Source organism: Paecilomyces variotii (assembly GCF_004022145.1).
Source record: "Paecilomyces variotii strain CBS 101075 chromosome Unknown C8Q69scaffold_5, whole genome shotgun sequence".
NCBI classification, from domain to species: domain Eukaryota; kingdom Fungi; phylum Ascomycota; class Eurotiomycetes; order Eurotiales; family Thermoascaceae; genus Paecilomyces; species Paecilomyces variotii.
The window spans coordinates 390,228-417,038 of record NW_021167144.1 but is presented as its reverse complement, the minus strand read 5'-3'; the positions used below and the strand labels follow the sequence as shown (position 1 = coordinate 417,038).

General features: G+C 48.7%; 8 protein-coding genes across 8 annotated transcripts; 4 read left to right on the top strand and 4 right to left on the bottom strand.

Moving 5' to 3' along the window:
* The first annotated feature begins 3,291 nt into the window (after positions 1 to 3,291).
* C8Q69DRAFT_255913 (polygalacturonase) lies at positions 3,292 to 4,994 on the top strand. Its single transcript, XM_028626623.1, has 3 exons — positions 3,292 to 3,658; positions 3,777 to 4,196; positions 4,270 to 4,994. The coding sequence occupies exons 1-3, from the start codon at positions 3,428 to 3,430 to the stop codon at positions 4,726 to 4,728; spliced, it is 1,110 nt and encodes a 369-aa protein (XP_028485125.1). The 5' UTR covers positions 3,292 to 3,427; the 3' UTR covers positions 4,729 to 4,994.
* Positions 4,995 to 5,260: 266 nt separating this feature from the next.
* Positions 5,261 to 6,195, top strand: C8Q69DRAFT_486531 (hypothetical protein; the record flags this gene model as incomplete). Its single annotated transcript, XM_028631912.1, has 2 exons — positions 5,261 to 5,534; positions 5,642 to 6,195. The coding sequence occupies 2 exons, from the start codon at positions 5,261 to 5,263 to the stop codon at positions 6,193 to 6,195; spliced, it is 828 nt and encodes a 275-aa protein (XP_028485124.1).
* A 2,079-nt stretch (positions 6,196 to 8,274) lies between these two features.
* C8Q69DRAFT_466120 (integral peroxisomal membrane protein) lies at positions 8,275 to 10,673 on the bottom strand. Its single transcript, XM_028630537.1, has 2 exons — positions 9,376 to 10,673; positions 8,275 to 9,317 (listed from the first exon to the last, which is right to left on the bottom strand). Exons 1-2 carry the CDS (start codon positions 10,561 to 10,563, stop codon positions 8,682 to 8,684), a joined length of 1,824 nt encoding a protein of 607 aa, XP_028485123.1. The 5' UTR covers positions 10,564 to 10,673; the 3' UTR covers positions 8,275 to 8,681.
* A 316-nt stretch (positions 10,674 to 10,989) lies between these two features.
* On the top strand, positions 10,990 to 11,989 carry C8Q69DRAFT_255880 (cochaperone Pam16). Its single transcript, XM_028626622.1, has 2 exons — positions 10,990 to 11,283; positions 11,381 to 11,989. Exons 1-2 carry the CDS (start codon positions 11,281 to 11,283, stop codon positions 11,795 to 11,797), a joined length of 420 nt encoding a protein of 139 aa, XP_028485122.1. The 5' UTR covers positions 10,990 to 11,280; the 3' UTR covers positions 11,798 to 11,989.
* Positions 11,990 to 13,446: 1,457 nt separating this feature from the next.
* Positions 13,447 to 15,313, top strand: C8Q69DRAFT_255817 (putative L-galactose dehydrogenase (L-GalDH)). Its single transcript, XM_028626621.1, has 2 exons — positions 13,447 to 14,925; positions 15,156 to 15,313. Exon 1 carries the CDS (start codon positions 13,538 to 13,540, stop codon positions 14,921 to 14,923), a length of 1,386 nt encoding a protein of 461 aa, XP_028485121.1. The 5' UTR covers positions 13,447 to 13,537; the 3' UTR covers positions 14,924 to 14,925; positions 15,156 to 15,313.
* An 806-nt stretch (positions 15,314 to 16,119) lies between these two features.
* Positions 16,120 to 18,280, bottom strand: C8Q69DRAFT_506820 (putative topoisomerase family protein TRF4; the record flags this gene model as incomplete). Its single annotated transcript, XM_028632837.1, has 3 exons — positions 16,120 to 16,725; positions 16,789 to 17,479; positions 17,535 to 18,280. 3 exons carry the CDS (start codon positions 18,278 to 18,280, stop codon positions 16,120 to 16,122), a joined length of 2,043 nt encoding a protein of 680 aa, XP_028485120.1.
* Positions 18,281 to 18,705: 425 nt separating this feature from the next.
* Positions 18,706 to 20,217, bottom strand: C8Q69DRAFT_255742 (Mss4-like protein). Its single transcript, XM_028626620.1, has one exon. It carries the CDS (start codon positions 19,781 to 19,783, stop codon positions 18,716 to 18,718), a length of 1,068 nt encoding a protein of 355 aa, XP_028485119.1. The 5' UTR covers positions 19,784 to 20,217; the 3' UTR covers positions 18,706 to 18,715.
* Positions 20,218 to 24,785: 4,568 nt separating this feature from the next.
* Positions 24,786 to 26,692, bottom strand: C8Q69DRAFT_486525 (glucosidase II beta subunit-like protein-domain-containing protein; the record flags this gene model as incomplete). Its single annotated transcript, XM_028631911.1, has 3 exons — positions 24,786 to 25,432; positions 25,484 to 26,440; positions 26,587 to 26,692. 3 exons carry the CDS (start codon positions 26,690 to 26,692, stop codon positions 24,786 to 24,788), a joined length of 1,710 nt encoding a protein of 569 aa, XP_028485118.1.
* Between the last annotated feature and the right edge of the window lie 119 nt (positions 26,693 to 26,811).

Below are 26,811 nucleotides of genomic sequence, written 5' to 3'. Positions count from 1 at the left end.
TCTTCTCAATAATGCCCCCGGATATTGGACGAGAAATGCGTTTGCTACGTCTCAGCATTCCCCCTATAGCCTAGCCCAGCCTCAGCCAGTGAGCTGTGTCGGAGGGTTGACGGAGTATAGTGGTAGTACGGAGAGTCAAGTCTCGATTGCAGAATAACACGACCGCGCGAATAGGATGCGTAACATCGAATCGTGATTTGATGCTACCAATCAATTTGCGGATGGAGATCTGTCATTGGCAGGAGATTGATATTGACAGGCGTTATGCTGCCACATCATTGATCATTGGCCAACCTCCCTTGCATACCAACTATGACTATCAGAATGAAATCCCCTTCCCTCCTCGCTTATCAAACAACAATGCTGCGGGGCGTCTTCAGATCGCTTGAATAGCTTCCGGTCACACAGGGGACCAGGTTGTATTGTGACAATGCGAGGTCTATAGACAGGCGTCCGGAATTATGCACTACTACTGTATGTACCGGGCAGCATGCTTGCTCTTGCTCTTATTCTGACTGACAGATCTCGCCCGGCGTTTGGCAGTTGTCTTGTCCGCTGCATAATAATGCCCAATCTTAGCGCGAGAAGAATGCCCCTTGGCTGTCGGAGTCATGGCGTAACCAATGGCGCCGTCATTTTATCTGAGAAGGGCGGCATGTATGTATGGTTATCTGGATCCGTACCATATAGACGCCCAATCGCCAAGTCCGACTGGCGCCTCTTGTCTCTGAAACTGTGGTGGCCGCTGAAGGCTTGACCTGAAGGCTTGACTTGACGCCGGAGAGAGAGCCGTTTGGGCGTGAAAATGAACGAAAAGAAAGAAAATAATAATAATAATAAGGAAAGAGTGGGGGTTCTATCCGTGCCCCTGACTAAGCCCGAAGAGGAATAACTAGTTAACTGTCTAGTGCAATAATAATATTTAATGTCGCCCAATGAGGCAGGTTCGATCTTATAGGGATGCGTTACGATTATCTTCATTGGATTAGTGATTATCATCATTATCATTATTATTATCAGGAGAAAGAGAGGTTCGATTAGAATACAGGAAATAATGTCCACTTGCAGTCATTATTCCAACTTCAGCTGGATGTGCCAATACCATAAACCAACAACCAGAACAACAGGCTCGACTAGGCCTCTTCCGCTTCCCGTGTGGAGAAGGATTCTCGTCCCTGGCAAGGCCCAACTGTTTCATCTCGCCCACAGCAAATAATGAAATCCCTTCGGCCTGTGCCTTGACCGGAGTTTAAGATCTAATCTCTCTGAAGTTTATTATTATTCTTTTCTAACTAATTTCTTCAGGCTCCGTGTGCGAACCCACAGTTTGCAAATTGATCGTCAAGAGAGAAAAAACTCTTCTCGCCGACTACGGTCTAGATTCTTCTCCCCCAAAGAGTGCCGGCAGTGCAAGAACGTAGGTGAGAGCCGTCAAACAGTCTATCCTCGTAGAGTGTGACAAAGGAATGCAGCAGTGTGACGGCGGCCGGGAGATTCCCCTCACACACACACTCTCTCTCTCTCTGGACGTCTGAGCGCAAAGGAGAATGAGAATGTAGACGCGCTTCTTTGGACATACCGGACATCACGACATGATCGAAGCCATTCTTAACGGTCATTGCAGGTTCGCATTGCAATTCGCTACAAGGCCTGCCTGGATCCAGATGACCTCACAACCTTATGCGCCTTCAATAGTTCGCGCAAGAGCCAACGGAAATCTGGCCCGGCCTTGGATGTTGATCGTCGATCCTCTCCTTCATTGCCGGTTCTCCCGAGCGTCTACGGACTGTAATTCCTGAGAGCCTAGAGGTGACACATGGAAAACAGGAATTTCGTCCTCTCAGCAAGACTACTGGCTTCTCTGCGGATTCGTACTCGTGACGATGTCTGTGTTTAATTCCTGAGAAAACAAGATCAACAAGTTGCGTTATTGGCTTGGCCAAAGTATGTCCAACAGGTCCGTTCACCACCGTTGGTTGCGTTCTGCACATGGTGAATCCCTGCTGCTAAGGCAGATCTTGATAGATCGGACACTTTCAAAGCGATCGCCGACGCAATGCAAGGCGCAGGCCAGCCGTTCGAAACATGGCCTTGCAAGCGATATCTAGTTAGTTATACCATATTCTGTCTTTCCGTCCCTAGACAGCTGTGATATCCGCCAGAGCTTAAGAAAGTCTTTTTGCCCGCTGCCCTTTTGGTGTCACCATTCGGCCTGACGAGCAATCGACGATCGCCTTAACCAGTTACTCCTTACTCTTAGTTATCATAATGTAAGTAATTATTATCCATCAATAGCATCGGGAGTTAACTATAGACTCCGGAACGGGAAGGGTGCGCGAGAACTCATTACGGACGTAAACGATCTAAATAATCAACCAAACCGCCAACATGGACTTCCCAGAGGGCCCAGATGGAGAGGCTCGACTTTTCTCTTGAGAACTTTCGTTCTCAGCCTGGGGTCGATTCGATCGTCTCCGTGGTTCGTCCACAATAATGACCCGTTGGTGGAGACGGACGGGCTGAACTCTTTGTAGATATTGTCTGAGTCTCAGACCACTCGTAGGTCCAACCGCTGTTCACAAACCCAACCTTGATGGCGTTGAAACTTTTTGTTTGTTTCCCTTACCTCTACCATATTCTGACCTTACGACAACGAGCCAACACCTCAAGTACGCAGTAGAAACTACCTGTTCTGTTCACCTGGTGGATCGAATCACACATTAGTGACAATCGCGAAACAGCAAGTCAGAAACAACCCCGCAGGAAGCTTTCTCCCCTGCTTTCCAGCAGAAACTAGTCGACGGCGGTTTATTATTATCCGCGTTTATTCCGACCTAACATCTCAACGGAGCAATCTAGAGTTTTCATTCCACCACTCACGGCATATTCAAACGGCTGTCACCGATCCTTGGCGGCAGTACTTACTTAAAGCAAGGCCGTTCAAGACCTGAAACAATACTTACTTGCTAACCAGGAGAAAGCTCGGACCGTGGCCACGTTTTCACATCTTTCAGCAGCCCTGCAAAGATCGTAGACCTGAACCTAATCAAGTACATGGTCCGTCCAGACGATGTTTGAGATTCAAATGGTGGATTCAAAGTATACAGGGGGATGCGGTCTTTTAATATCGGAGTCCCACCGAACCCCCTCATCATGAAAGGATAGAACACACCGGTAACTGGCCCGTTCAGCTGGCTTGTGAGTTAAACTAGCAGTATTCTTGGCCTATATGACGATCTATAAAATCTATAAAACGTAAACGCGATCCATCTATGGTACTCGGGAGTATAGTATGCAAGGTACCGTACCACGACGATCTTCAAGAAACACAATCTTTCTGCGACATAATACGTCTCTCTTTCTACCCTTTGGTCTTGTCTGCGTCTATTGATTGATTCCTTCCTTGAGTGTGATTCGTTTGAGAGCCATGCATTATTATTCCCTCGCTTCTTGGCTCTGCCTGGCTACTGCTGGGGCCGCTGTCGTTTCTGCTAGCCCGGCTCCGACTCGAGTCGATAGGAGAGCTAGTAGCTGCACATTCACTGATGCTGCTGCTGCCACGGAGAACAAGGCGTCTTGTTCGACGATTACACTGAAGGATATCGAAGTCCCTGCGGGGAAGACTCTCGACTTGACGGATCTGAATGATGGGACTAAGGTATCTATCTATCTAGTCACTAACTAACTTAATTTCCGTAACAAAATACGAAATACAGCATCTACATCCAGTACACAAGGGAATAAAAGTAACAAACTAATACAAAACTTTACGCCAGGTCATTTTCTCCGGCGAAACCACCTTCGGATACGCCGAATGGTCCGGCCCTCTAATCTCCATCTCCGGCACAAATATCGCCGTCTCTGGTGAACCCTCTTCTATCCTAAACGGCAACGGATCCCGCTGGTGGGACGGCAAGGGCAGTAACGGCGGCGTGACGAAGCCCAAGTTCTTCTACGCGCATCACCTCGACTCGTCGAGTATCAGCGGCATCACGATCAAGAACTCCCCTGTTCATGTGTTTAGTATCCAGTCGGATGGGTTGGTCTTGAGAGATGTCACGATCGATAATTCGGATGGCGATACGCAGGGTGGACATAATACCGATGCGTTCGATGTTGGGGAGAGTACGGGGGTCGAGATTGTAAATGCGGTTGTGAGGAATCAGGATGATTGTCTGGCTGTTAATTCGGGGGAGGTATGTTATATCTTGTTTACCAAACAAGTACTTAAATAGGTATTGGTGCAGACGCTGATATTATCTTATTCAGAACATCCTCTTCTCCAACGGCACTTGTTCCGGCGGCCACGGTCTCTCCATCGGCTCTGTAGGCGGCCGCGACGATAACACCGTCAAGAACGTAACTATCCAAGACTCCAGCATCTCCAACTCCCAAAATGGCGTTCGCATTAAAACCGTCTACGGTGCCACCGGCTCCGTCTCGCAGGTCACGTACTCCAACATCAAGCTGTCCAACATCACCGATTATGGAATCGTCATCGAACAGGACTACGAGAACGGGAGCCCTACAGGCGAACCGACGAACGGGATCTCGATCACCGATCTCACCATCGATGGCGTGACGGGCTCCGTGGCGGACGACGCTACTCCGATCTATATCCTCTGCGGCGATGGAAGCTGCGAGGATTGGACTTGGGAGGGTGTCGATATCACGGGCGGAAAAGAAAGTGATGCGTGTGAGAATGTTCCGGATGGAGCTTCTTGTTGAGGATGAGATGGGAAAGTACATACTCTAGTGTATGTTACTTGGCTGTTTATATGGTTGTGGATATTAACTCGTGGGTTATTGTTCTTTTTTATGTATATACCTTTTTTGTTCTTGCCATTCTTGTCTAAACTTTGTTGTCAATTACATGCCAAAGTGTATGACAAAAGAAAAAGAAAAGCATTGTCTAGCAATCAACGCATACATCCTTGAAGATCCTCCAAGTCGAATATCAAACAGTATCCCCCAGGTCTTCTTTTGTGGGATGGATTCTTTTTCCGGTAGTTAATTAACTAAAGCTCCGGCTATCGTAAGCACATCATGACGCCATCCCGGTTACATACTTCCCCGCCTTCGTAGCTCTGGCTCAGTAATCAACGATTAACTATCACGATAAGTCTCCGAAGTGTAACTCCGGCTGTGTAATATTAATTCAGAGCATAAATCAACAAAAAGAAAAGAACTCATAACTGCTCAAGAAGATACTCTACACTATACTCACTGGCTATACTTACAGTCTCATCCCTCACCGATAATGGCAGCCGTCCCGCGTATCTCACCCCATGTCCTGCTCCTAGGAGGTCATGGCAAGGTCGCTATGCTCTTAACCCCGCTCCTCCTGGCGCGCAACTGGAACGTGACGAGTGTGGTTCGCAATCCAGAACATGAGCCTGAGATTCTCAATCTGGGAAAAGGACAGAAGGGGAAAGTGGAGGTGTTGTTGTCCAGTCTAGAAGAAGTCAAGCAGCCCGCGGATGCGAAGAAGATCTTGGATACGGTTAAGCCGGATTATGTCGTTTGGTCAGCTGGTATGTCTACTATACTTTATCTGCATGCATTTTCTCTTCTCTTTTCTTTTGTTTGACACTTTGTCATAATTTCAATAATAATGTTACTAATGCATTCTTTTCCACAGGAGCCGGCGGAAAAGGCGGTCCGGAACGAACATACGCCATCGACCAAGACGCCGCAAAACACTTCATCAACGCCTCATTCTCCTACCCAAGCGTGACCAAATTCCTCCTCATCTCTCACCTCGGCAGCCGCCGGAACAAAGCCCGCTGGATGTCCGACGAAGACTGGGCGCACATCGTCCACCTCGACACGCAGGCCCTTCCGACCTACGCGCGAGCCAAGCTCGAAGCCGACGAATACTTCACTGCCCTAGCAGCGAAGCGGAAGCAGGAAGGGGGACACTTCCAGGCGATTAACCTGCGCCCGGGCCTATTGGACGATAACAAGGCGACGGGGAAAGTGCAATTGGGCCATACGAAGGCCGTGGGGACGGTGTCGAGGGAGGATGTCGCTATTGTAGCGGATAGGTTGTTGGCGAGGGCGGATACGGAGGGGTGGATTGACTTGATGGAGGGGGATGAACCTGTTGATGAGGCGATTGAGAGGGTGGTGAGGGAGAAGATTGATGCGGTGGAAGGAGAGGATGTGGAGGCGATGATTAAGAGATTCTCTTGATCGTGAACCTTTTACTTATGTATACTCAGTTCGCTTTTGTATTTTCTAACGGAATAGGTAATTTGGATAAAAGTACTGACATCATCTTCTATCCCAGTATACTCCCTGATTCCCTTATTCCCGCATTATAATTATACTACTCTATTTATCTAACTACTAATAACACCCTGCAGAGCGCAGACAGTAATACTTAAAAATATAGACCAAATCTGTACTACAGCCCAGGGAACGCAATGCCTTTGCCTACTAAGTATCAGTGGTAGACTAAATGAGGCTTTTCGATCTCTCACATCGGAGATTGATCCCACCCGAATCTAAACGATTACATGTATGTACCATAAAGGGGAAACATATCAATCGAGAACCAACACCGAAACTCTAAAGGATATTAACGGAGATCTACTCTAATATCTCCGCGCCAGATTCACTAGATAACCAGATTAGATACATCACAACCTTCCAATGCACTTCTAGAAAACACGGGCAAAAAAAGAAAAAAAATACGGATTGGTCAACGTATCACATGGCGTGATAGGGAGACTATACCATACCATAATGCTAACTAAATCATGCATAGACGGAGATAGTAATATTATCCGATGACGAGCATTAGCCATCAGATTAGATTAGCCAATTGGGAGATAATCTATTGTTAGTAGAGTCTGGTACTAAGGTACTATGTACGGCTATTTATATGCATGTACAACCACCAGCCAGGTATGCGCCCGGCTTCAGGGCTACGTATCCGTGTAACTTGATCCGTCAATCATTGGTGCCTGGAACAAACACTCGGCTTACTACTTAGTCTATGTGACCTGTAGTTAACTAGTTATTTCTATCATTACCAATCAATCGAGCGAGCCATGCGTCTGAAAAATGTACATTGTGGTAACTACATACGTGTTATCTTGAGGTTATTTTTGGGATCATCGAAAGAGTTGACTCGCATAGCCATTCATTTACTTTTCCCCTCTACTCCGTCTTCTCCGCAGAATAAATTGAGCGAGTGGCGTGTTTCATGATCCGAGAATGGATGAAAAAAACAAAACAAAATATCAAGAACCCTATCGATCCCCATCTAGTTAGCTGAGAGTACTACTACCATCTGATCTCACCATTAGCGGGGTAATAATATAGTTAGTTATGTACATACCATTATGAAAGGAGAATAGCTTCTGCTTTAAATTCAAGGGACCGAGTGGTGGGGATTTTTAAGATTAGATTAGATGGCTAGTGATAGGTATGGCGCATTTCTTCCAAATCTACTTAGTTAGGTCTGAGAAACTTACGGTGATTTTTGTGATCCAGAGATCGAACACATATCCAGGCTGACTACTCTATATACCATACGAAACATAATTGACAAGGTTCAATTACCTACCCTAGTTTCTGGATATCTGATAGACTGCGCCTTCAATGCTGCTACTATCTACTTGATAACTTACATCCACTGTTATCCAGTCCTTACCTCACTCCGCTATCCAGTAGGTAACTAGGTACCTAACTAGTAACTAGCGAGCACCGAATCCCCAAACATAGGAACGACTACCTCCTACATAGTCTTCGACCGTTCCTGAACCCTGTCCATTGGTTCTATACCGCGCGGTTGAAAACGTGCTACTTAGCACTACCATCAGATAGGTACCTAGGTAGATATATGCCTAAGACTCCCAGCGGACTCGGGGATAAGGTTTCCTCTCGTCGAACTGGATGTTCTTATGCGTGGTATGGGACGTGATGTGAACGTGAACGTGGATGTGTTTTCGATTGATGGTGTGTAAACAAATTTCCAGTACTTGCTGGATTAGATATAGATAGGATATGGGATTGGATGAGCGGAGTTGAGTCTGTAGGAATTGACTTGGATATTAATCAAAGGAGTATAGTTTACTGTTCAGTATAACAGAAAGTTAACTGCTATCGCTTATTTTTTATATTATTATGTGTCTTAGAATCTTCTTGGACATAAGGAGGGATATTTGATAGCTTCTATGGTGGGTAACCCAGACAAGAATCACTCAACCGCGCGTCAGTTATAGGTGAGTTCCAAAATGGAACAGATACCGAAGAGAGTGGGTCGTTTGATCTCTCGGTCATCTTCACTGGGTCATTTCAGACTCCATTCTACTCGGTTGTATAGATAGGTGTACCTCTACTCTAGGCAGTGGTCTCTCTTCCTTCAGTATTACATGCATAGCGAGAGAGATATCTGGATGGCTCCCAGGTTACGCAGAAATGGAAGTCCTTTTTGTCCTTTGCGTCAAAAGTGTAGAAAAACGCGAAATAGAAATATCAGAAGCATTAGAGAACCTCTGGAATGCACGTAATAATAATAATATTGGATGCAGTATCCCGAACAGTGAGATAAACCTGCCAATGATTAGGCTAGACCAATACCCGGTGACCTGACCGTGTCCTTGTTTCCATTGCTATCGCAAAACCCACCCACAGTACGCCGTTACAATGAATTTCCCAACCGATTTGAATCAGCTCAAGCCCATGTTGGCGTCGTCGCCGAGTCCCAATTCCCGCTCTGCTCTTTCTGTCGCTGCCGTGGCTCGAGCACCCCATCTATCTAGACGGTTCTGGGATTCTTCAATTTCCCTCTTTCTGATGCTTGCGCTATCATTTGACTCTGCGGTCCCTGCCCCACTGCCACTCCTGCGTAGACTGCCTCCACTGCGCCCGGATGCACTGCTATTGCTCCCGAAACTGGTCGCTACATTGTTGAAAGAGGGGTTGCGGAAGGAGCCCTTGAAGGATATCGGTCGGGAAGAAGCTTTTCCACTGGCGTTGGGTGTGGAATCTGCCGTAGCGGTGGAAGAAGGGGCGTCATTCTGCGGTAAATTAGATGAACTCGTATTGCTATTGCTTCCTTTGGAACCGCTAAACCAACGTCTTTTTCGTGCTTTAGAAGCGCTCGATGGAGCATTGCTCTTCGTCTCAGCGTCGTCCCCCGCACCATCTCCGCTGGTTAAAGTTGCAGAAGAACTGCCTGCCTCTGCTGCGCTTGACGATGGTCCATTTTCTTCCGGTGCTATCTCTACCAGTTCTGCATCACGGTACCATTTGCGGCGACGCGTATATCGACCCCAGCCATCTTGGCGGCGCCCGTCGTTCCACTAACGAGATGTTAGAAAACGATTAATAGCAACGGTGTGACAAACTCGTAGAGCTCACCTTATTGTCGTAATAGATCCAGCCACCGCCGTCAGACGACTTGGAATCCTCACCCTTGTCGGCTCCTTCAATCTTCCACTCACTTCCTTCCACCCACCTCCATTGTGCAGTTCCTCCTTGGACTTGCGGTAGCTCAAATTCATCCTTGGGAGGTGTCGGATTCAAGTGTTCATCCGTCCAAGGTGCACGCTCATACGAAAAGAGAGAGGAGGTCCATCCGATACCAAGCCAGCGCCGCTGGTTCTCGTACAGAATAAAGGTAAAGCGGATGCCAGAAGCACTGCTGCGCCTTGTTGCAATGTCGGTAGCACGGCCGTGGCTATGTGTGGACCCAGAACCCTTGGGCCGGGCCTTTCCATCGATTGAAAAGGGCAGTCCCGTGATAATGGAGCAAATGCGACGGACCATCAAAGACCTCCACAAGATAACCCGAGACACCCTTGCTGGTCGCGAGTGATAGGTAAGAATAATAGTTCCGAAGATCATAATGACCCGTCGAGTTGTAATAATATAGAAAGGAGGGAGCGTCAGCAAGATCCATATCGGGGTGACGCAGAGAATCCTCAGGAATAAGGCCGTCAGGGCCGGCCGGGTCGTCGCCGAGGTAGGAGTCCGTTGCGTTGATAAAAAGTCCGTCCACTCCAGTAGGGGTTCGAGCAAGATATTGCACCTGGTAGTGAATGTTCTCATCGTCTCCACAATCTCATCCAAGCTCTTGTGATGGCGAGTCGACACTTCCGACGTCGCCCTTTTATGACTATGCTTCTCGCCCGTGAGCCCTGTCGATGACAGAGGCGAGTATCGTCTCGAGTACAGGCCCAGCATCAATCCTATCACCACTATGATCGGACCTGCCCATAAGATGATCGCATCCCCATAGAGAACAAGGGCCCAGAACCCGGCCACCAGTAGGAAGCTCTCCCACGGATCTCCGGTGCTCCATGACAGCAGGCCAACCAACTTATTCAAGGGTAGGATGAAAGGATGGGAATATGCTAGCGCTCGCGTGACTGGAGGAGGAGTTGCGACGAGTAAAGGAGACTTGCGATGGACGATTATGCTGGAGCGCTGCCTGGACGTGATCGAAGAGCCGGAGATGGTCGTCGGAGAGAACGCTGCGACGGTTGGCGGGTTCGGATCATGCGCAGACTGCGCTCCTTCATCCTGCGCGTAGGAAAAAGAGGACATGGAATCTAGCCACGGGGAGTCTGAGGAGAGTCAGTATGCTCGCCATCTTTAGGATCTTGTGGCCAAGGGAGTTCGCAGGGACAATACCCAGAGCTGCCATCCAATAGCACTGCACGGTTCATCATCTGCCTCAGGCAGGATCATTTCGGACTGAACATGCACTTTAACAAGGAGACAGGCAGGCTAGACAAGAGCCAATTTCTGAAAGAACAACGTCGGTGGAGAACTGCCGGTTGCTCTTAAAGAAGCTCATAGTTAGCTGGCGTGCCAGCCCATGACCATCATCGGCGGGGAAGCGAGGCGAGCTTGCTCGGGACATGTGACTTTCGCAGTGTTGCTGAGCCGACAGCACATGACATCCTAGAAGGGTAGCCAGTCAGGCACTGTTTGGTAGCAGCTTCGTATTTAATATTAATATAATATTATATTATATTATTTAGCAGTACTGGAGTGAGGATGGTATGAACAGCTTCAGGATGCTTCTAGAACGAGATCTAAGTACTACTATGATCCATAACCAGACCCATCTGTGGTCCCTCAACGCCTGAGGCACTACTTCTGCCTTGCCGCCTTGCCGAGATCGCTCTTCCGCGCTAAACCCGCTCCAAAATTTTACCCTCTCCGAACGTGAATCTGGCTGTTGTCCATCGTTCTCCAGTCCCAGACGTGTCTACCGTGGATTAAACATATTCAATTTACCCCCTCAGACACACAAATATGGTAAGTCCTGCTTATTGTCCCATCATCAGACCTACTCTGGCCTTGCTATGGTCCTATATTTCGTGCGACAGCGACTGAGTTCACTAACACGGTACAGGCGCATCGCATTCTCACGCAGGTTGTCGTCACGGGTACCCGGGTGCTTGGAAGAGCCTTTGTGGAGGCTTACAAGCAGGCCTCTGCCTCCTCGAAATATGCAGCTCAGGCGGGCAAGGGCAACACCTCCGGAGGGAACACGTTCAAGTCTTCCGGCCTGACGCTGGATGAGGCTTGCAAGATCCTCAACGTGAAGCCGCCACAGGCGGGAGAAGCCAACCTGGAGGCCGTCACAGAGCGGTTCAAGAAGCTCTTTGACCTCAACGATCCTCAGAAGGGCGGAAGTTTCTATCTGCAAAGCAAGATCCTGCGCGCGCGGGAACGCATCGAGATGGAGATCCGGGAGGCTGAACGGAAGGCGAAGATGGACAAGGAGATCCGGGAAGGGTGGAAGCCGCAAGTGTACAAGGACCGGTGATTTTCCTTTGGCTGGTCGGATTCGAAATACTTCCGCGGAGTTGACTGAACGATCTGGCGGCTCGAACATCAACTGCACGATTCACACGGAATCTTCGCACGTTTATTCTTGGATTCGAAGCATAGCATGGCGTTTTGGTTGGTTGGTTTCTTTCCCTCGAGACTTTGATCGGAGAGAACTAGATCTGGTTTCCTGTCTTTCGCATCGCGTCGCGTCGCATCAGCCCGGACGGAGTTTTCGACACATGGGTCAGACCGGCAAGCTTCTCTTTTCATTCTCGATCTAATACTAGTGAGATGGTTCTCTCTCTCTCTCCTATATCTGTACAGTATATATACATATATATGTTGTCCTTTCCACGGGCAGCGGGAACTCAGACGGGCGAAGCATGGATAGACGGAGGAAAGATGCTTCTTCTCCGCACGTCTCCCCTGCCATTATCTCTCCACTCTTACTCGATTTCGTTAGCAGGTGGAAGGGAGGGTCATGTATCATAGCATATGACTTATGTATCATTTCTACTACCGTCGGGTCTTTGGATTCCGCAGTCTTAGCTCTACGCGTTAGACGGACCATAGCAGTGGCATGTAATCTGACATTCCTCGAAAGAGAAATACATAATCGAGACTATATTGCTTCTATACGTGGATCGATAGGTAAGAATCAACCTGGCCAATCAAGAGATGGATTTCACCGCTGTATCTAATTCATACCCTATCTCGGAAGCATACACAAATCCTGTGGTACGTGAGGGAGCCTGATATCAGATAAAAGAATCATCCACTGTCCCACATCCACAGGGATGGGGACAATGACCACATATGGATAGAGCCAAGTCTGCCGTAATCCTGAGTTACTCTTCGTCTGACGAGACAGTCTGACATGATTGCCGACCATGAGAACGATGTCCATGATTCCATTCAATGAGGCCCAATCCCTGGATGAAGCCGCAGTTCTGACCACCGAGATAGAGAATAGATGGACAGCCTCCAGACACCGGAGTAATGCTGTTGTTGGATAGGTCGCTGGTTGCGTTTCCCGCAATCTTATCTAGTGTCATCCCCAGCCGTGATATGGATGGACTATGGGGACAGTACTTAGTTCAGGGTACACAAAACCGCCGTGTATCCTCTCTATCTTTACACGGAGTATCACCGGAAGCATGGGTGAATTCCAAGCAGAGACTGGACGGTGCAAAAAGAACTAGAGCATGAAAAGAAATCAATCCGCATTGGAATATCCCTGAAGAGTTCCTCAGCTGGTGCAAACTAAGTAGTTAGACGGCGATCTGCTGGACTCCCATCACCGCCTTCTGCTCTTCCTCGTCCTCTCTCCCCGCCACCACTCTTGGTCCTTTCTCTTGTGAAGTCCCGATGTAACCACCATTGGCGGAAAATGTATTCTTCTCCTCTATAGCACATGAATACTCGTCTCTCTCTACCCTTTTAGAGGTGGGTCGCACTAAGTAGTCAGGGCTGCCATGGCGCAATCCCGAGCGGAACAGCCTCGATCCTCCGCAAACCGCGACGATGAGAAGAAAAACCGTTTCCCCCACCATTATCGCCCCCTCGGATCGGGCTTAAGCTGGACTCCGTATGGTTAGAAATCAATTTCCGCTCTCTTTTTTTTTGATACCCGTTCTTATATTACCCCAGACAGTCCCTTTTCTGGATCAGTGCTCGCCATCATCTTGTGATAACTTCTTTTTTTTGGTGGCCAGCCATCATCCACTGCCTCAAGATGGGCCGTCCTTCTGTTCCGCTGTCGGCGGATCTTCCACCCCTCATTATGGGAACTGCGACGTTCAACGGGCAGTATAATCAAGATCCATACGCCCTCCCTACCACAGCGCTCGTCCACCAAGCCCTAACCTCCGGAGTGCGCGCCTTCGATACCTCCCCATACTATGGTCCCGCTGAGGAGTTACTCGGCCGCGCTCTTGCGACGGACTATGTTCGCGCCAGCTTTCCACGATACACATACCGTATATTGACCAAGGTTGGCCGGATTGCGGGATCCTCGTTTGATTATTCACCTGCTTGGATTAGACGCAGCGTCCGTCGCAGTCTGCGGAGGCTTCATACCGACTACCTCGACGTGGTATATTGCCATGATGTGGAGTTTGTGACACCAGAGGAAGTTCTGGAAGCAGTGCGCGAACTTCGTCGCATTCGTGACACCGAGGGAACGATACGATATGTTGGAATATCAGGATATCCCGTGGACGTTCTCTGTTCTCTGGCAGAAATGATCTTACGCGAGACAGGAGAACCCCTCGATGTGGTCCAGTCGTATGCCAATTTTACCCTGCAGAACACGAAGCTCCTATCCGAGGGTCTACCGCGTCTACTTGCTGCTGGCGTTGACGTCGTCCCTAACGCCTCCCCGCTTGGTATGGGTCTATTGAGGAGGAACGGTGTGCCCATTGGGAGCATGGGTGATTTCCACCCTGCCCCAGACGGTCTCCGGAGCGCGATCCACGACGCCAGCGTCTGGGCTGAAGAACAAGGAGAGAAAATCGAGGTGATTGCCATCCGTTACGCTCTCGAGTCCTGGCTCCGTGAAGGTGCTGCAGCTGGCGCTCTTGGCCCTCCACTAGCCCCCTCCCCCAATGCAGACCCTGGCTTCTTATCCGCTGCCAATATCGGCGTGGGAGAGCGCCTAGGCGTGAGTGTCATGGGAGTGAGCAATTTCGACGAGTTAAACGAGACCTTGCGCGTGTGGCGCAGCATCATTGATGGATTAGAAAACAAATCCGACGATAATAATGAACAAGCTCCCGCGCTCACCCCTTCAGACGGCCTCATCACCGATCGCGAATGGTCTCGGAACCGCCGTCAAGTCATCAGCACCCTCGCTGCCCAGATCCGTTCCATCCTCGGCCCTCAGTGGGTAGATTATACCTGGGCGAGCCCTGGACCGGACTTTGTCAACACTCTACCAGCTGACCATATTGCCGCAATGCAAAGTGAGGAAGAAACATCTCCGAATGTGACGAAGGAGAAGTTGGCCGTTGCAACGGTCAATGTGAACGAAATCACCGACACAGATGAAGCCATGCTCACTCCTCCGCTTGATGCGGCGGATCAGAAACTTCAGCAGCCTGTCGTTCCCAATGTCTTATGATTGTCCGTTCCGTTCCGTTCATCCAATGTCTACAAGCATAGCAGAGGCTGGACCTCTTTCTTCGTCCTGTGGTGATGACAGGAATTGATGATGATTCCTATCCACCTTGATATTTACCCTTACTCTTACCATGTTGTTTTCATTGGCTATGCTACGCCCATGCATAGAAAATGCAATATTCCGCATTCTGGGCCATAGATATGTAAAAGCTATAGACTAACAAGCCCTCTAGAATAACGATCCTCAACGACATTTCATTCAAAAACACTCTCAGTATGTGCAGAATCAAGTTCAAGCAACAGCTAGTAGATCTCTCCCTTCGGTTCGCACTCCATTGGAATAAGGCACATTCATCCAGATCTACTCCTCTCCGAACAGGCGCATATAGCGCCTCTTCGGTGAGAAGGAGGATGGGGGGAAAAAAAGAGTGTGCCGCATAAAAGCCTGTCGAAGGACGGTCGTCGGAGAAATGCATCGCGTAGTAGTAGTAAGGTGACGGAAAGAGTGTCGTCGAACTGAATTGCTTTTCATTCAAGAGCAGCAATGTCGCTATTGGTCATCTGGATAGATCTGGTGCAAGATAGTATGGTTAGAAGCAGTGTCCGTTGAGACCGTCATCGCAGTCCTAGACCAGGTTAGTTCTTTTTCTGCGTCGTGCTCTGCTAGGGCTAGGTCAATCAGATGGAAATATAGAAGGGAAAAGAATGGTATCATAATCGATGTAATAAGTTCATGGTGAGTGACATGCAGAAGCCATGATGTGATTCCAACCATTGTCGCCCTGGGACTTGAGGTTAGCATCAAAGCCGCTGCTGTCTGTTAGGACTGGATAGATCATCTAAACATGTAGAAGAGAAATAGGTCTTGTGACCTCGATGATTCACAGGAAGAGAAAATAGAGCTCAAAAAAAGAATACCCTCCTCATGGGATTGTACATAGTGCCGTCCAGGACCGATGCCAGTACCAGTGAACAAAGATATTTGAGAAGACCGGGTCACAAAAACCACGCCGCAATACGCCAGTGCTTTCATTCCGTGAACAATCGGGTATCTCTCACATAGTAAGGTAGGAAAATCCTTTTAAATAAAAGGGGCAAGATGAATAGAGTAAGACATGACTCGAAAAGTATCTAGAGATAAAACCTCGCCTACAGGCGTGGGAATTGTTGAGCATCTCCTAAGGATGCGTGACGAGTTCAGGCGGCAGATGCAGTCGCACCTGAATTCTGTGCTCCCATGGCTTTTTCTCGAGCCTGCAGGTCACGATCCATATGTGATTGAGATTCGTAACCACCTAGCAACAGAGCTTCCTCGTTGCTGATGGAGTCACCAACAAGGGGTATATCTGGGCGCAATCGCTTGAGGCGAGCTGCACGATCTCTCGATGCGAGCTGCTTTCTCTGCTGCTTGGTGAGTGGCCTGGATTCCACCGGTGGTGGTGGTGGTGGGGGAGGCTGCTCAGGCTCAGCAGGCGGGGGCACGGGCGGCGGAGGTGGAGGAGGTGGAGGAGCATTGAAGGGTGCAAACCTGGGATCTGTTTCAAAGATCCTCCTCAAGTGGCTCCTCTGCTCTTCATACTCTTCGTAGTTGGCGGCAATGATTGTATCCAAGATACTGTCATTAGTGGATCCCTCCGTAGCTGTGGAGATCAGGCGCTCCTTGAGACATGCGTAAGCATCCGAGAAACAACGGAATATCAATGGGATCTCTCTAGTTCCTCCTGATATATCGTTCTGATCGTTGTTTGGATCTTCGATAGAAAGTCGTTGGTTTTTATTTTCCTGATACACCCCATAGACTCGCTAGGTTCACCGTCAGTCGATCTGAACTCCATCGATTAGACGGTCTTAAATCGTTCAATTTACCTTGTTGAAGTAGCCCGGAGGGTCCATTCTTATGCCCACAGAACCGTAGTCGAACTTGTTTCCATAGAAGTCGAAGAAGTCCATCAGGATACTTCCTAAATTGGACTCAGTGTGCCCGTGTGGCAGATGCTGCAGAAGGCTTGTCACCAGACAAATGATGGAGAAGCCACCCAAACCACCAGTAGGGACTTCGTTGAGGCCGCGGAGCAGCAAAAACTGCTTGATTATGGAGACAATGACAGGCATAGCAGGAAACTCGGTTTTCCAGAGTTGGAACGTACGATTAGCTAGAAGACCGCTGTCATTGTCAAATGACAGATCGACACGCAGACCAGTAAGCTTGTCCACAAACTTCAAAATTGGGACCCTAGCATGCGCGATCGTCTCTATCGAGCCGGGTACAGGTATGTTCGAGGTCTTTAGGAACCCTGCAAATGCGTAGATCTGACGCTTGTTCTCTCCGTAATTCTTCCTCCCAGTCCGCCTAAAAGTTGACGACAGTAGAACAAGGTCCATGTCGGCAGTTGGGAGATACAACCCAGAGGCAAAAGAGCCAAATGGCCGCACCTGCGCACCATAATATCGGTTCGCGAAAGCGGTATCCAGTCTGCTAACAAGGTCGCTCCGGATGATATGCTCGTATTGTTGTGGCCTGACCCAATGATAGAAGCTAAGGATTTCATTGTGAAGCCTTTCTGGTGATTAGAGCCCATACTGGAAGCAGAAACTATGTCTCTGAAACTCACCTTGTACCCATGTGCAATGCTGGCTCTCTGAGACCAAGCCAAGGTGTCCCACTCTCAGAGGGATGCGGTCTCCATTCATCCAAGATATCACCATCATCGTAGAACCTACCCACTGGCTTCCCAGTCTTCTTAGAATAACCTTTGATCTCATCGTCATGAGTCCTCTTCCGGTTACCCAGAGCAGGGTCCCTTTCTGGAAGACGCGCATTCTTCGGGCCTGTAGGAGCATTTTCTGGGGCGTTGTTTTCCTCTTCGTCATCAAGACCAAAAGATATGAAGTCTTCATTCGTGGTAACAGCGTCCGTTTCCTTCTGAGCTGCGGGAGCCGCGATCTTTGCCTTGCGGATCAACTTGACTACATCTTTCCTCTTTGCCCGCGTCTCGTCCACGGGAGGTAACACCGTGTAAGGATCCGGGTTGGACCATTTCGGGGCAGGCGCAGGTTCTGGGACTTCCGTGCCCAACGCGCGTTTTTTGCGCGGATGAGACTCATCTTCATCGGATGATTCTTCCATTTCTTCCTCTTCGCTATCTGTGATATTATCGATAGACGCGAATTTGGGGGCTGGCTTTTGAACGCCTTCTTGAGCTCCAAGGATAGGCTCGGGGGTCTTTTCTTTCTTATTTCTCAACAGCGGGCGCTCCGCTGTGCCTGGACGCGGATAGCGGAAGGTGAATTCGTGCCTCGGGCGCGATCGTCGATCGTGGCCGTTGCCGTTTCCACGGAACTCGAAAGGCGCAGGCATCTTGATCAGCACTTTCTGTCTCGCGACAGCAGGGATCTGCTAGCCACAGCTGAACGCGATGGGTTTGAGGTTGTGCGGTTGATGAGATAGAGATTATGGATTTGTGTCCCGCTAAACTAAAATCTCAAAAGCTCATTCACATTTATGGAAGGCGGTGAGTGATCTAAGTACGCGCTTTCATTACAAGAGCGATTGGCCCACAGGATAATCAACCAATACAAGCATGAGCAGAGCAGATATATGTGAATTATCCCCAGCTGGAATGTTCGGTCTATTCAATACTGATATGCTCCTTATGAATATCTGCTCCTATTGTCACTACTATCGAATCTCGGACATCATCAATTCAATCCATACTGGAGTATGTCCACTGTTCTATAAAAATATACAACAGACAAGAGAATTACGACTTTAAAAGAGATTTCGAAAGGATGTCTAATTTGAAGTAACCTGCCCTGCCCAAGCCCTCAGTCCAGTCTCTAATGTCTGGATAAGCGTCCTGTCTGGAGCTTCTTCTGCGAAGCTCACTCTTCCGGTGGCCCATTCTAACCACTCATTCGCTCTGGCACCACTTTTCGCCCTGAATAGTCCCGCGCTTACGTCGATCACCCTGGGTCTTTGTTCACAGTGCCAGAATAGCGTGGCACCACATCTGTTGCAGAACTCCCGGTATATTCGTGGAGAACTCTCGTAGCGCTGCATAGTCTTCATATCGAATGTTAAGGGCGAACCATCTGAAGTGAATATATTTGACTTTGGAATAAATGCCCAAGTCTGTACAGGGAATCCGCTAGCCAGCCGGCATGAATTGCACGCGCAAGTTCCAGCTAGGTATTTCGTTGCTTGGCACCTGAGCCACCACTTCACGTCTCCTGGGTTTTCTGATGATGCAGAATGATAAGGTACGAGTAGGTCTGGCCACGGAGACGAAGCATCGAACGAGGAGGCATCTGGAGCAGTTACATAAAATTGGACACCGCGGCAGTGACAGCACGCGAGCAGTTTGTTATCCGTCTCTGAGTGATGTTCACGTTTTTCGTGGTTTAATGGCCGAGGCTCTCTTTGAGGAACCGCTTGGGGGTGTGTTTGGCCGCTTTTGGCCCAACAGACTTGGTCGGTAGCTTCTACGCCCGGGAGAGACGGGCTTAGACCCCCATCGCGAGTGTCATCAATGCCCCAATGTTGCACTAACTCAGTGCATAATGTCTTTTTCAATAACCCCGAGGCAATCAGATAGAGACCTTTGTCTTTCAGCTGAACAAAGACGTGGGCGCCACAGATTCCACAGAACCAGCGGTTGATATCATCGGATTGTTCGTACTTAATGAGCCCGTCGAAGGTCTCTGGAGAAGACTGCAGAATGAGGTAAGATGAGAACAATAAGCCGGTGACTGATCGACAGTCGTCGCAATGGCATAGACGGAGGACTGAGGGATCCGCCTCCTGCTGCAACAAGACTTCCTGTTCAACACGGCCACATAAGCATGAGATGTAATTGATCATGGCTGCATGCCTGTGAATTTTCGACCATATCCCAAGTAAATCAATAATTGCTCACTGTGATTTTCTGGATCACGTACCATCAAACGGCCATTGTAATACTTTTGCCACCGGTGTCGTTAGCGTCACTGCCCCTCTGGCTATCTTATCAGAGGTCCTTATAGTTTTTCGAAGAAACTTATATCGAGACTTCTGTCTCCGCAGCGGCGGTGAGTGCTGATCAGCTGTGGATGCTAAGGTGATCTGAACCTTCTCGAAAAGAAAGCAAAGCCATTAACAGGCTGAACTATCATGCCCAAGGGAATGCGGTGTCTGATCGATGAAGGCTAGAAGGCGGGGTTGCCCGACTATCGTTGTACTTCACCTGCTTCCCGCTTCTCGGCACTAGGCCCGCAGTTGCTTCACTCGCCATCTCGGGACCGTCACCTGGTTATAAAAAGCGATCCGCCCACCACGATCTGTCTCACATTTTCAAAATTCTAAATCTAGCATCCATCAAGTCCATCTGTGATACTATACTACAGCCTTACACTCCGTGTTAAATCTTCGGATCAACCATATCAATATCCATCATGAGTAAGTAGTGCTAACTTCCCGAGATATTTTCCTTTCCGTTCCGCATAATACATGCCTGTGCTCGGTCTCAGATAGCTAACCAAATATCTTATCTACAGACGACCACGGATGCAGCTGCGGCGCCTCCTGCCAGTGCCCCGCCGGTGGTTGCAAGTGCGGCGTATGTGCACTCTCTTTGCCTTGTGCTTGCTGCTTTAACTAACTGCAGTATCTACTTAGCCCAAATAAATTCCCCAGGCACAGCTTAATGCTACTTCACAAGCATAATGTGACTGCAGCCTATTCGCACCTCGTCGATGCTCCCCAACGGGCAGCTGGAACGATGGAGTAGCCGAGCCACTTGGAAGGGGGATGTGGTTTTTCTTTTCTTATTGATGAACTATGTCATTTTACAAGCCCCAAAGACTTCATGGCCACATTCAACAGTCATCTACACCCAGTCTCTGTTTCTCCATTTTGGGATCATACCGATAGTTTTTCCACAAACACGGATAATCTAATCGGTATCCAAGAGTGCATATCATGTAGGAGCGGAAACAGTACCATAGTTCCACTTTATAGATTTTCTTTTGGAGAAACCATATGGTATTCGTGTCGTAGGATTTGACCTATCACGTATATCCCTATACAAAATCTTCTCTTATGACTGGATGTCCCCCTTTGGATTTGATAGGACTCCACATGCTCTTATAATACTAATCCACCATGGGACGTCATTTTCAATGTCTTGGCCAGAAAAGACAAGACATATTATTACATGATTGATGTAGGTCTAGGTATCTTTTCCACAGTCAATTACATATTGAGCTTGTGGACGGGAACCACGCAGCCCCGCCACGTCATGCTGCGCAGCCTGCGTGAATATTGCTACTTGTTGCTTGTTACTCGGGCCCTTCATTCTAGGCCTGCACCAAAGTACTTCGAAACGCAGGTAGGTATTGGAGGTGACATGTTCTTTTATCGTCGCCTTTGGTTATAGGTACAGTACATACATAAAACAGAAATATTCGAACTACTCTAATCCAAGTATCCTGCAGTATGTACTACTGCCAAGCTGTTCAAAGAGACATTGCTTCTCGCGCTTAGGAATAGTACACTATAGCGGACTTGGGAGATAAGCAACTTGCTGCTACGACGTATATTAGAAGAAGCAATATAGACCCCGTAACCTGCTACCCTTGTCAGTTAAACCAGGCCTTCACCACCCTGGCGGTTATGGCGGCTTCTCTGCGCAAAGCCGTCACAACCGTGTGAATGTTTCCGACACAGCCTACGAGGCTGGGAGATGCAAGTCATAATCATCGTTGCGTGGGGTAATGTTCCTGGGCATTACCCTCGTTGAGAACATTATTATCGGAGTTCATCTATTTCTGGTGCAATTACCGATCCGGTATCGCAGATACGAAACGTTTCATTTCTTTAGTAGGGGTACTTAGTTACCTCCTCTCTCTCTCACTCGGGCCCTTGATCTAGAATAAATGCTAAGATCGATCTAGGAAGCAAAGTTTGCCGATGTGGAGTATGAAAAATTTTTCCTTTCCTTTTTCTTTCCTTCTTGAACTCGACTCGTCTTCTTTCTTTTCCTGACGGAGACTTTTCAGCTAACTAACCGAGCAGTCCTGACCGTGGGAAAGAGTGGGCATCCTTTTGCCCGGCAATTGCGGTTCGGACCGCTTCTGGGGCCCAAGGATGGAGTTATCTATACGAACGAACCTCGAGCTTGATCTATCAATAATACCTAGTTAGTGGATAAAGGGTATAGACAGTGACTAATAATGAAAGGGGCACGAGCACTCCTTTCTTCCAAAGCATAATAATAATGATCGAGTAGTAGCTGGAAGGCGCATGGCGCATGTTATCGTCAATAGATTTCCTTAGGGCGTTCGATGGTAGCCCAGTGAGCATGCAGCGACAGACGCGGGTAAACAGGAGACAACGAAATATTAATTCATAACAGGGCTGGAAAAGTCTAATACTACTGCCTCGTGTTCGAAAGATAGAACTCCCGTGCGTATGTAGAGATTGGAGGAGTAGCTTCTTCCAGCTAATGATGCCCCTCCGCGGGGTCAACAGAGCACAGACCCAGATCTTATTGGGAGTTCGCACATCTCATGGCAGACTCTCTTACCACCACTCGCACTCAAATGCCGTGGGCAACTCAATCTTGTCCAGTAGACTTGTTGCTTTGGGGGAAAAGTGACTCTGGAGTACAGGGGTGTTTCTCCTGGTTTAGACCCCAAGTCAGCAGGCTAAGTATAAAACGAGTAATTATCTGCTGCCTCACATGGACGCTGGATGGTGGAGGGGGGGAACCTGATCACGTTCAAGAACGGCGATCTCAGCAAGATGCGCTCACTCACCAATAACTCCCAAACGAACAGTGGATCTATCTATTCGAAAGTTGGCGCCTGCTCATGATCCTGATTCGTGATTGATTGATAGGAATCCTGCCCTGGACCGTGCTGATCAGGTATCATTATCTCGCATCTGATCCGCTGATGGAAATACGCACTGGCGTTCTCGTGCAGCCTTGTCTTGGAACTAGGTATAGCTCTTTTCGCAGGACCAACTTATCCCATCGACTCTAGATCTTCGGCCTTGACTGTTCCAGCCATAGTGCCGACGTTGCACGTTCTAGAGACTTTGTCTATACCGTAAACAGAGATGGATGGGAGAAAAGAAAAACACCCGAAACATTAAAGAAGCCCTTGGATAGGCTACAGAAGGTCCGCTAAGACGCACCAATTCATGCAGGAGCTCTGACTTTGTTTGACCAATTCCCGAGCCCGAGAGCCGTGGATCGCAGCTATTGTCGAGAGAACGTGGCTCTACCATGTCTCTTGCTCATGGTGCCACACACGTTCCACTGTTTCTCCACACGGAGCGGCATACTTATATTTTTCCTGCCTCTTAGTAGTTACTGTACAATAGCCAGGATTCGAGAAAGGACCGGAGACCTGTTGGCAGTTCTCCACACCATGCAGGCAGAAGGGCCGATAACATGACCTTGGAAGAGGTCCGTTCGCTCGTGGATACAACCCGGTAAAGATCGGAGAGTATTATTATTATGATCTGACGGGATGTATAAAGAGGGCATGGTATCCCCCTCCCGTAGCAATTCTCTCTTCTCTTTCTCTCCTACAGACTCTGATCGAAAGAAATCAAGGATCTCCTTCCAACTTTTCAAACTATCTTATCAAACGTTTCAAGAGATCTCCATCTCTCCCCAAACCACAATCAAAATGTCTCCCTGCTCTTGCAACTGCTGCTCCGGCAACTGCGCCTCCTGCTCCTGCTCCAGCTGCTCTGTATGTGTATATCAGCTATACAATTCGTTATACCCATAAGCTAACAATATCAACAGCACTAAGCAGCTGAGCCCAAACATACCTATGGGGCCCAGTCTCCCTTCTCCTCTCCGTCAACCATGCGTGGATTCCATAATGTCATGATAGCTACGGAACTATCATGAGACCACGAGACAAGTTATTGCTTGGCGGACCAGGGCATATCTCTCTACGGGACAATCATCCAGGGATAGGAGATTTGAGAAATTCATGTCTATATTTCGATACCTAGTTCTGTATTATTCCGACTGGACACAGCCTAGACGGAAATGAAGATATCATTAGTCGTCCCGTGAATTTTTTCTAGGGACTAAGTACTTACTTCCGATCCTGACTCTCCTCACGTATACCATAAGCAGTAGGCGTAACTGGCGCAAAGCGCAACTCAGATAAGGGCTGTCCTGACAATAGAAGAAGTATATCTGGAGCGAAGCTAGCTGAGCTTGAAGTCTCTAGCAACAAACTCAGCCTATTCATCTCTGTGGCTGGAGCTAGGAGGCGTGGGAGAAACCCGACAGGAGGTCTGCCTGTAGGTAGGCTCCGATAGTATATGTACCCTAACTGGCTTACTTCTATGAAAAGATAAAAGAAAGGGACAGTGAAAGGACAAACTAACTCTCACACCACTTCTTCATCAAGAAATGTGTAGATAACGTCGTAAAAGCTAAAAGGGAAGTATGTGTTGTTGTGTTAGCCATGCAGTAGCTAGTTAACTACCTGGATCTGGCGAACAGACCTCCTGGAGGAGTTCCCTCTACTGCAACCAAGTGACTGTCCGTCCAACCACGATGAACAACATGCGCTCGGGACCACGAATTGGTATCTATCTTTCAAGTTATTTGGGAAGATCTCATATTGCTTGATAATGTCCGTTGTTCTCCTTAGATTGTGATAACCCGGTTACGTGAATGTGGGATCTTAGGCTGGGATTCAGTGTAGAGCAAGCAAACGAACAAACGCTGAATGCCCAAGGGATCGTTATTCGGAGTAGCAGTATCTCAAGAAAAAAACAGACGCTTCTATAATCCAATAAAAAAAAGCACATTCGCTACGGCTTCGACATTGTAGGGACGAGAGACCAATCACAACTCATCCTTTTCTTTCTTGGAATTGCTGTCGCCAGGTCCATTGCAGGCAACTGGGGTCGTGACAATCATGGAGTAGACGCACTTTTCGTCTTCCGCTACCTTGAGGATTTCCTCCTCCTCACCGCATTCAAGGACAACAGTGGTAGATCGGTTGGGGCCATTCCAGCAGGACTGGCCGTTCGCATATTCCAATGTCGTCCTCTCGACGGGGACAAGCTCACCGTAGCTGTTGAACTCGTCAAGGGTGACGGTTCCGAAGCGGACAAAGTTACCCATGCCAGACCGTGCGCCACCCTTCTTCGGGATCTGTTTGGTGCTCTCGAGGAAGCAGTGTTCGTACGTGTATTCACCAGCATCCCTAGTGATACAACGGCCCTTCAGAGGGCGGAAGACATCTTCAGGCCCATAATCTTTCTCAAGATCAAGCTTGTGATCCCTTAACCTGTTCTGGTCGGTGGTGAGAGATGACTTGGCGGAGTTCAAGGCATCACGAGCTTCGGTTACGGCTTTCGATTCAGAAGCAGGAGTAACATCAGCCTCCGTGAGAACGCCGTTGCTGACAAGGAAGCTTTTGAAGGAGGACAGTTTATCCTCTAGATAGTTAACCAGCGATGGGGGGAGATATGCCGCCAGCTTGTAGACTAGAAGATGGTTAGTCGACAGGTTTATGCTCCCTCAACCTCGAAACTTACTAAGGTCAATCTCAGTCTCGCCCTCCTCCTCGTTCTCCCATTGCTCCCAGTTGATACCAGAAGAGTCGCTATCAGGCTTCGAAATCTCATCCAGATCTCGATCTTTGGCAGCCTGACCAGATATGCCATCCGCTGCGGTTCCTTTTGCAGCATACTCCTCCCAACTGCGCACGGCTCGCTTGACACCTTCATCATTGAAGTTCGGATTGTATTCGACCTTGAACTTCGAGAGGATCTCCTCGAGCTCCTTCACCCGCGAGTGGTACTCATCTCTCTGACCCTTAACCTCCACCAGGGCGTTCCTCAGTTCCTCCACACGACTCTTGGCCAGCCCAGCCAGCACATTGACCTTTCCTTTCTTTTTGCCCTTGACGACCTTGCCACGCTCCGCTTTCTCCACCCGCTGCAGTTCGGCATCCAGACTCTGGATTTTGAGCTCTTGGGCCTTGACTTCAGTCTCAAGGTCGGTGATGTGATCCTCAATCTCCTTCCTCATCCTGGCAGCTTCAGCAATGAGCTCCTTCTTCTTCCTCATCGCAGAAGTAAGAGACTTCTGCCTCTTCTCTTCCTGTTTGCGCCATTCCTTGCCAATCTCCTTGCACTTGTCCTCACACTTTGTACCTCCAACGTGAGCCCATTCATCACTACCATCACAGCATGCCTCGTAATCGCAAACACCGTCGTTAACTCGTTGGAAAGGAACATAAGAGGGCTTGTGGCCCTTATTCTTGCAGTAGAACCCAGGCAGGGCGGGGGTTAAGTCGAGATCAGTATCCCAGGGGTGGTCTGATGGCGTCGACGGCGAGTGTTTAGACAAGTGCGCACAAGCAGAAGTGCCTGGCTCATCACTTCCATCGGGGCAATCGCAGTAGTCATCGTTCACAGCTGAGAAGGGGATCTTGATAGCTGGGTGTGAGATGCAAGTGAAGGCGGCGGTGTCCTTATAGAACTTTGCAACTGTAATAGGAGTAGAACAATTAGCATGTTGCTCTCCCAGTAATGACCGTTAATCAGATGAGAATGTAGATTGACATGGCCTGGCCAGAAATGCATGATCGACCTAGCCATAGTCAAGGTATCTAGAGTATGGAGCTAATGCTTACATTCAGGAGAAACGCCCCTAGGTCTCGATGCATCATTGGCAGCAGCCCAAGTGGTTGAGCACGTTGCAATGCCCAGAAAGGCGAGCAGACTCCCTGAGTGCCTCATGATAATCGCATTGAGGTGATCAATGCTATCTGGCGCGTAGTGCGGAGATGATATGCTTCTGGACAGCTGTTGATAGCTTAAACTGGGGCTAACCGCGATCTTCTGGGGAACGGGGCTGC